Raw genomic sequence first — 10,048 nt, forward strand, 5'->3', positions numbered from 1 at the left:
GCCTATACAGCTTGGAGTAAGACAACATGCATGAAGAGGATGATGTGGACAAAATACTCATTTGCCTAATAATTCTGCACTCCCTGTATACTAGGATGTGACTTAATACAAGTCCAAGTGTAAGAAACGTTGGAGTAGCAAGTGTGGAAGCAAGTTCCTGAGTGTGTTTGATGTCCTTTGTGATTGATAGGACAGTCTGACTTAAAACAAATAAACAAAAAAATATAGATCAGAGATGCTGCTGACAGAAGGCTTTAATAGGGAACACGCCCACCGTTGTTCCAGTACTGAGGTGAAATGTAGGTCATATCTGGAGTCTTGTAAGTCAAGATGGCACCAGAATTTCCTGCATATCTCAATAATAATAATAATGATAATAATAATAATAATCAGTTTCATTTCTTAAACTACGGTTTATGATGTCAGAGGTTCGAAGCAGCGTCGGAAACACAACATGCTGATGGTGTACCAGCGCTCATGTCTATACTCCTGACTGTGGAGGAAAACCTTTGCTGCACAGAGTGGGGCCTGTTGTTGCCACACTTAGACAATTTCCATGCGTACATGAATAAAGCAAAAACTCATCCATGAAACCGCAACTAATAAATCAGCAGACGTGATAAAACACTGCTTTCCTGGTGTTTAATTTCAAATCAACTGAAAAGAAAGACCAAGACGAGCATATCAACTGCACTCGATGGAGCTGGCCTCAGGCAGTTCAGAGTGGGAGGTGTTGACAGTTCTGGGTGCCTAGTTGGAGTACTGGAGTATGGTTACACTGGCAGCAATCTAAATATTTACTCTATCTCTCATTCACTGAAACTGAAGCATGATTTAGGTTCAATGTTATGTATCAAATCACAAACATTTTTAATGTGCAGTGCGTTTGCTGTTTACAAAATCTCCCTAAATAGCCACACACATGGAGATAGGAGGATATTTGAGATGCTGTAAATGTTGGCTTTTTCCCACTGAGTTTTAGTTTCTGGTTTCATGGACTGCATTGGCGGGGCATACAATATGTTCACAAGGTGTGTTCAGACTGTATGCAGTCTGAGAGACAGACCTATCAAGTCTCTAGTATAATGAATTTCAGCTGAGCTTGAGTTACTTTATCTAAGTTTTTCTAAACTGATGGGACCGTAAAGGAAAGTGTTCTTTAAAAAAAGAAAGATTGTAGGTGCTTTCCTAAACAATCCAGTGTCATGGAAATGAAACTGAAGTGTTAGGTTTTTGTTTTTGTTTTTTTTGTTTTTTTCTCTACACCTTGGTAATATATCATCAATGCTGTGATGCATGGTGTTGTGTAAAATAAATGAATTCATGGGAGATTGTGCTTTAGCACTTACCATGAAAGCTTTTCTAAGGAAGAGCATTAGAAGTGATTGAGGTGGCTTTGGCAATGAAGCAACTCCCATTCATGTTGAGTCTTGTCTGATGTGTGTGTGTCCTTCTTACTTTAAACTGCAAGTGAAGGTAGTGTTTGTGTGGCTGTGGTCTAACAGCAGGACTTGAAAACCGACTGATTTTAGGCTTTAATGATTCTGCTGTTTCTACTACGTTTTTTGGTGTTTATTGTCTAAGAGATAAATAGAAGCACATTAGAAAACTTAAGGGGCACTATTTACAGTGGAGCTCAAGAAGGAGCAGAAAGAGGTCCCAGGGCCACGTGGTCCACTTTAGATCCAAACTCAGCAGCTCTCTCAGCGGTTGCTCTTGACAACAGCAGAAGGAGGAGCTTGTGCTGGCAGGGCTTTGGTAGAGTAGGAATGCCAAGCTGCCAAGTTCTCCCTGTGGGATGATGCCCCAGGCCCAGTCCTGATACTTGGCTTTGTTCATGCAAGCCCTCTAAGCCTGCTGCGTCACGGTGCATCCATGAGGGCTCACACATGCATACACAAGAGCTCTTTACACGGACACAACCTGACCTGCTGGTTCATGTACAGTTTGAATACTCAGTCATTTGATAGCAAGATAGTGACTTTGTAATGGTTCACAACTGATGCTGTAGGGGAAATAATATTCTTTTCTTGGTTTTCAAACTGCATTTCCCTATGAACTCAAAACAAATATTCTGAACATATTTATGTTCTCTCCTTCAGCACAGATGAAAGGATGTTCGGTGTTTTTTTCTCAAAACATTGCGTTATTTGTGTTAATAATAAATTTTCTGCTCGTGAGCTGCAGATTCAAGATTTTTAAACTATGTCTTTAATGAAGGCCTACCGTACAGTCCACTGTAATGTCTCTTGCTTGGTCTCCAGTACTTGGAATGAAAACGTCCATCACTTAAGCTGTGCTGGCAGACTGAGTCTCTTCTGCACAGCATTCACGATACAAGAGTTCTTCTCTATGATAATAAATCTGAAAATAGAACTGACTGACAAAACTGTGCTGAATATGGATGAGTGAAACCCTGAGTCGGCAATTTAAATCCCACATTAACAACATTTGACGTACTGTAGAGATAATTTTTTTCAAATTGAAAAAAATATATATATATATCAAAATATTTAGAGTGCTATTGCTCTTTGTGTTGCAATGCAGTGAGACTAAAGATATCATGTGGTTCAAGCAGGTTTTGTCCCTACAGCAAGATAAGTGTATTATGTTCAACATTTTCAAATTGATCCTCAGTGTAAGGTAAGGAAGAAAATTTACTGAATGATACTTTATTTCTTCTAAGAGAAGAAATGGTCTGTTTGATGAATACGACTCTTCACCAACTGAGAGAATTTATCTGAGAGCTTTGTCTGAGAATGCAGTGACACAGCCATGGGTCTTTTGGGCATTCTTAACAACAATAAAGCTGTAAAAACATACCCCCTTTCTCATTTCCCACATCTTCAGTTCTCATCTTTCTGACTTATATCTTACTCTCAAGAGACACGAGTAGGGAGGAGTCCAGGCAATAGGAACTATGTGAAGCACCCTCGCCTTGCAGTCTCATTTTAAAATGCCGGTTTAATACAACATGTGGCACGACTGCAATAATAATTCCTTCCCCAACTACTGCTGCTCAAATATAAGTGACATTACTTTTTACAAATTCAGAACATGGTGTAATGTTACAAGATTTACCTTTTTAATATTGCACACACACACAAACTGTGATGGGCAAAAGATTTTTATCATCATAAGTAACTAATGAGATTGCAAGACTAGGCTGAGCAACCTGTGCAATCCCTGGATTGATTACAAGAAGGCCTATGACTCAATGCCCCACACCTGGATCCTGGAATGCCTAGAACTATACAAGATCAACAGGACCCTAAGAGCCTTAATCAGGAACTCAATGGGGATGTACCATAAAACACTTCAAGCAACTTCAAGCCCATAGCACAAATCACCATCAAGTGTGGAATCTACCAAATAGATGCTCTGACCCCACTGCTGTTCTGCATAGGCCTTAACCGCCTCAGTGATGCGATTCACATTCTTATATACGCACCTAATCAACGTCGTTGACAGGTTATGACAGCGTTCTTATGTGCCGGTACCGGTGTTATAGCTAGCAAAGTGGCGTGGCTGATGTGGAGTGAAGCCACATTAATGACAACGTGTACAACCATTGGAGATGTGAGCAGGACAGTTGATGGAAAAAGTTTCAGTTTCAGTTTCAATTTTATTTCTATAGCACATTTAAAAGACCCAGGTACATCAAAGTGCTTCACAGACATGGCGCATTTGTGGGGTTACAGCACTAAAGGAGCAGGAAAATACAGTTATCAGCAAAAGAAAATACAGTTTTAAGATGGTGACGTGGAAACAAGCATGGACCGGGGAAAAGTTAAAAACTAAGTTGTTAGGAAGGCAAGCTTAAACAGGTGGGTTTTAAAACGTGATTTAAAGGATTGGATGGATTCCGACGCACGGACATCAATTGGCAAGTTGTTCCAGAGTTTTGGTGCGGTAAAAGTAAAAGCAAAAGCACAATCCCCCTACTCTTCCATCAAGACATTGGTTGCATTAAGAGCCCCTGGTTAGAGGATCTGAGTGCTCTCGTGGGGATGTATAGTTCAAGGAGGTCGATTAAGTAGCTGGGTGCCAGGTTATTTAAAATTTTAAAAGTGTATAAAAGGATTTTAAAAACCATACGGGGAGCCAATGAAGGTTGGCGAGGGTGGGTGTGATATGGTCATGTCTTCTGGTGCCGCTTAAAAGGCGTGCTGCGGCATTCTGGACTAGTTGCAGGCGTTGGATGAGGGAAAGTTGGAGGCCTAAATAAAGAGAGTGTGGAATTTATACCAGTTTTTAATAGGCCACGTAAAACCGGAGTTATGATTAAAAAAAAAATGCAATGCTTGGTTTTTTCCTATCATTGTTTATATTTACTGTGGGAAGAAACAGTAAAAATGGCGTTTTATAAGGAAAACGCTCAAAAGCACTCTCCGCCTGTGAGCAAAAACAGCCCCCCTCCCAACTCCCCCAGCCTTTCCTATTGGTGGAAAAATGTACCATGTGGACCAATCAAAAAATGATATGGCAACATGGCATTTAGTTGTTTAGGAAAGAGGGAAGTTTTAGGAGTGACGGCGGTGTTTTGAGATGTGAGAGATTTGCGATGTTTAGCGCAAATCTTGTGTAGTTAGTGTGTAGTGTAGTCAATAGTTTTGTTGTGTGTGTCAGAACAATGAGGCGACTGCTGAATGTTACAGGTGTTACAGGAGTGATACATCTCCTGTTGTCAGGCCTGCAGGTATCAGGCTGTTGTTCTCCTTTATCTCATAGTGGACAGAAATTATTTTTTTTAGTGGCACAAATAATTTGTGTGGCATCAGATGATGCAGAACAGCTGATTGTTCTGTAAATAGTTTGAAATGTTTATTTAAAAAACCGCCTTGAAAGCATTTTTAGGTAAATAGCTGAAAAAAACGTTGTTGTTTGCAAAACTCATTTACTTTATTGAAGAAGTAACTATGTAATTAATTGCCCAACATTGGTCATTATATACTGTATTTTGCAGACAAAGAGTTACAGGACTCTCTGCCAGACCACAGACTCATAATACAAGTCAGAGCTTTATAAAAGAAAAAAGAAAAAAAACAAGAAAATTGTGTTTTCAAAATTGGAGTTCAAGTTATTTTTACTTCCAATAGTGTTAACATACTACACAGGTCATGAACAAGATTTGTTTTTAATTTTCACTGTAAGTGGTCTAAAGCAGTTAATTAAAAGTAGTCTAACATAAATGTAAATGCTGTAATTTGATTATTTTAATAAACCATGTAACTTGGATAGATTCGATGCTGGCGTGCACACGTCTGCTGTTGCTCACAGTGGTTCAAGAGACCGTTCAGGGAGTTTGTGTTTTTGCTCAGACACATGAAAAATTAGAGGGAACATTGGTTACAAGTACCATGGGATCCCACAGGCAAATGGGAACAATGAAGAGGCAGCTAGGAAAGGTGCAACCACCAAGTACCAGGCAAGTCCTGAGGAGTCAGCTGAATGGCAAGAACAAGATCTGGGCTATAAACACTTTGGCCCTGCCCATTATCAGGTACCCTGCTGGGATAATAGGTTGGCCAAAGGAGGAGATAGAAGCCGCTGACATCAAGACAAGAAAGCTCCTGACCATGCATGGAGGGTTTCACCCCAAGTCCAGCTCTCTGAGGCTGCACGCTAAGTGGAAGGAAGGAGGCCGGGGACTGGTGGCCATCAGCACCACGGTCCAGGATGAGGTAGCGAACATCCATGAATAAATCAGGAAGATGGCCCTAACAGACTCAGTGAATACCTCAGGCAGCAGAAACCCAAGAAAGAGGAGGAAGAAGAGGCACCATCATGGATGGACAGGCCCCTGCATGGTAAGTATGACCGGCAGATAGAGGAACTGGCTGATATCCAGAAATCCTATCAGTGGATGGACAGCTGGACTGAAAGACAGCACAGAGGCACTAATCATGGCAACACAGGAACAAGCTCTGAGCACAAGATCCATAGAGGCTGGGGTCTATCACACCAGGCAAGACGCCAGGTGCAGGCTGTGTAAAGATGCTCCTGAGACCATCCAGCACATAACAGCAGGGTGAAAGATGCTAGCAGGCAAGGCATACATGGAACACCATAACCAAGTGGCCGGCATAGTGTACAGAAACATCTGTGCCAAGTATGGCCTGGAAATCCTGAGGTCAAAATGGGAGAATGACCGAGCTAAGATCCTGTGGGACTTCCAGATACAGACGGACAAAATGGTGGTGGCTAACCAACTGGACATAGTGGTGGTAGACAAACAGACGAGGACGGCTATAGCGATAGATCTAGCGGTTCCGAATGACAGCAACATCAGGAAGAAAGAACACAAGGAACTTGAGAAATACCAAGGGCTGAGCGAAGAGCTGGAGAAGATGTGGAAGGTGAAGGTCCCCGTGGTAATCGGAGCACTAGGTGCGGTGACTCCCAAGCTAGGCGAGTGGCTCCAGCAGATCCCGGGAACAACATCGGAGATCTCTGTCCAGAAGAGCGCAGTCCTAGGAACAGCTAAGATACTGCGCAGGACCCTCAAGCTCCCAGGCCTCTGGTAGAGGACCCGAGCTTGAAGGATTGACTGCCCGGGAAGGGAATTTTTTGTTTTACTAAATTTGCAAGAAATTCTTCCAAGAAATTTGCAAGAATCTCAATTTGTGTGTAGAACTTTGAGATGAAAAATAAATTTAATCCACATTGAAATAAGGCTCAGGTTACATGGACGCTGAACAAGTGAACTACTGTGAATACTTTCTGGATTCACTGTAATCCTTCATACATGCATTATCTGACAAGCCGTCTTCAATTCAAATTACCATTCAATCCAGGGATAAATTCATCAGAGGATAGAGGATATGAGGAGGCACAAATTAGTGAAATGGGGAACACCTTACTATCACTTGTCTTGTTTCCTTTCAACAAACAAAAAATCACAGCCATAAACTCTATATTTCCTTTATTCTTAGCATACACATTAGAAATGTGCAGTGAAGTGAAATCACTTTAGTTCCTCGACTCACAGTGCATTGTGCACATGCAATACTGCCTTTGTAAAAACATAATGGTTGTAAAACATAATGGTCAGAGGGTCAGAGGGCCCGGTGGCGCCAGTGTTCGGCAGCCTCGCCTCTGTCAGTGCGCCCCAGGGTGTCTGTGGCTACAATGTAGCTTGCCATCACCAGTGTGTGAATGTGTGTGTGAATGGGTGGATGACTGGTTGTGTAACGCGCTTTGTCCTTAGGGACTAGTAAAGCACTATACAAATACAGGCCATAATAGGCCTTAACACTAAAACAAGTCCAGATATCGAGGATTTATTTTAAAATAAAAACCTAAACCCTTGACTCCTGCATTAAGGGTATCCTTTGGGTCTTTTACTTTGTGTGGGGTCTTTTGCTGCTATGGATTAGGTCCATTTGTCAGTTTTTTTCTGTTCTCATGCTAATTCTCTCTACCAGTGGACAGTGCCTCGAGGCATGAGGTCAGTGGCTTTTTTCATGTCGGTGAAAATGATGTCTTAGGGTGTGGTCTTTACCGTTAGCAGATCTCAGTTTTATTCAGAGGTTTTAGAAAGGTCTTTCTACCACTCATCAAAGCAATGTTCTATTGAAAGCAATCATATAAAACTATGCTAAGTGTCTGTCTATAACTACTAATGAGATGTAATGTAGACATGCTGTTTCATACTTTTCCACACTTGTGATTTTCAGATCCCAAGGTGAGGTGACATCCCATCACGTTTAGTGCTGGATCTTTTTTGTAGAGGAAACTCCTAAGAAGTAAAAAAAAATGTCTGGTGCAAAGATCAATTCACTGACCCTCACCCTACTCTTCCTTATGCCCTCGGTAAGTGTTATTTCTTTACTCATGTCTTATAAATGGGTTTATGAAAACGTGTGCAGCAAGGATAACTGTTCATGTCAAAGTGCTTCTGAAACATTCTGTTTGCAGCAGGTGGAGATTCACTTCAGCAGTGTTTGCATATTAGATTGATTTTCACACACTTGTACACTAATTTACTTAGAATAACCATATGGAGTATCTGCATCAATAATTCATTGATCAGCATGTGACAGGAATAATGGATAAAGATGTATCCTCATCATTTATTCATGGATTGTTCAGCATTATTCCAGCCTGTTAACTGTGTGAGGAAAGAATGGCCTCTCCTGTCAAGGGACACAGAAGACAGTAGTTAATATTTACAAATCGTCACTATGTATGTAATCACTCATACCCACATACACACAAAATGAATGGTGTTTGAATTCAAAGGTGTTTGAAGGAAGGGAAATAAATGGAGAGCGGAATAGTTTTCTATACGAGATCACTGAAAAAAGTGCAGCCTCACCTAATGTCCACCCTGTTACTCATTTTATATTAAGATTTAAAAATCTAGTTGGCATTGCTATGACGAATAACCTTCAGTAAAAGCAATAAATCACACAGCAATAGTACATTCATGTAGTTGTAAAAAGCATGGTAATATATTAAGTAATCCAAAGTATTCAGAATACGTTACTCTCATTGAGAACACGCTACAAAATACATTTTGGGGCATGTATTCTGTAATCTGTACTGGAATACATTTTAAAAGTAACCTTCCCAGCACTGGGTATATGTGAGCACTTGGCAACAGTGGGAAGGAAAAACACACTTTTAACAGGACCAGGGTCATGGAGGGCCAGTCATCTGCCAGAACTAGTTGGTGGTGAGGGGAGGATGATGGGACAAAACACAGACACTACAGGCCTTGTATCCTGTATCATGATAAAGCTACTACCTTGTGTGGATATCCAAAATAATTTACAATTGTTACAAAATTACCAAGTATGTGTTTAAAGTTATTTGAAGTTCTTTCAAACTAAACTTTGCAACTTTGTAAACATAAACCAGTGTTATGTTATTGGTACTGTTAGAATTATATAATAATGTACAGGCCAATGTTGTTTTGCTAACATATATATGCTTTTAAATAATATATATTTCAATTTGTCTGTGAAAACTATCATAACTGTAATAACTCTCTTGCCAGATATACCAACTTTATTTATGGTCCCCTTTACTTTAACTCTAAATCATACATTTGCAATCTTCAGTAACCGTTGTCTTATGACTTGATTGTTTTGCTAGTGTGTATGTTTTGTAATGATAGCTACTGCTAAGCTCAGTTTAATATCAGTCTGTTTCAAATATTTTATTAAGAAACATGTACAATGCAAGTGAAAACTTTTAGATTGAATATAGTGCTTCAGTTGTACAAGTCAGTCAGTGAACGATGCTGCATAAACCCACACAAACCAGTGCTAACCAAAGATGAGGAAATTTATTTAGCATCTTGTTCTGTATAACAGAAGACAGAGCAATGGTTGCCAAGTCTGTTCAAAACCCTTCATCTGGCACTAAGGACATATGGAATACAAATACAGGATTTAAAGGTTGACATGTCCTTTTTCCGCCAGAGAAGAATACAGACAGCGCCTAGCATTAACACAATACAAATCCATTCCCAACTCCCAATTCATTCACAATCCTTCCTGAGACAATTCATGTTTACTTGTCTCTGTTCTTAATGGATCATTAATAAATTATTATCATTATTAACATCATTAATAATATTACATGCCTTTTTAAAATGTAGTCTCTCAAACACAGGTTTAAATTATAAGCTAGCTCTTGTTTCATAATTATTAAGATGAGTCTTTAGAAAGTGTCTGACCTTCAAAGAAATCTCTCCTTGTCAACGTGTTTTTCTGCTGGAGCTGGTAAAAGAATGGAGACACTCTCTGGATGACAACCCCAATTCCCAAAAAGTTGCAATTCCGTGTAAAGTGAAAATAAAAACTGAATAAAATGAATTTGCAAAACTTATAAACCCGTATTTTATTCACAATAGCACACAGAAAACGTATGAAAAATGTCTAAACTGAGAAAATGTGAGGGAGGTATTTAGGTGTATTTAATAAATAAATAATATTTAATAATTATTTAATAAAGAATAAAAATCTCTTTGGTTAATTTAAAATAAATAAAATAAGTAATCTGTAAAATAGGGATTTAAAACAAATCCCTATTTATC

At 39.7% G+C, this 10,048-nt stretch overlaps 1 protein-coding gene across 4 annotated transcripts in view; it reads left to right on the top strand.

Moving 5' to 3' along the window:
• The window catches only part of adcyap1r1b (adenylate cyclase activating polypeptide 1b (pituitary) receptor type I), a 41,403-nt gene that overhangs the window by 12,533 nt on the left and 18,822 nt on the right, over positions 1–10,048 (top strand). For all 4 annotated transcript variants that reach the window (XM_005750278.1, XM_005750277.1, XM_005750280.1 and 1 more), the window contains one exon: positions 7,680–7,815. In XM_005750278.1, coding sequence (XP_005750335.1) covers positions 7,759–7,815 — 57 coding nt within the window. In that variant the 5' untranslated portion in view covers positions 7,680–7,758. The remainder of the gene's footprint in view (positions 1–7,679; positions 7,816–10,048) is intronic.

This window comes from Pundamilia nyererei, unplaced genomic scaffold (genome assembly GCF_000239375.1).
Source record: "Pundamilia nyererei isolate P.nyererei 1_Seehausen unplaced genomic scaffold, PunNye1.0 scaffold00267, whole genome shotgun sequence".
Classification (NCBI taxonomy): Eukaryota; Metazoa; Chordata; class Actinopteri; order Cichliformes; family Cichlidae; genus Pundamilia; species Pundamilia nyererei.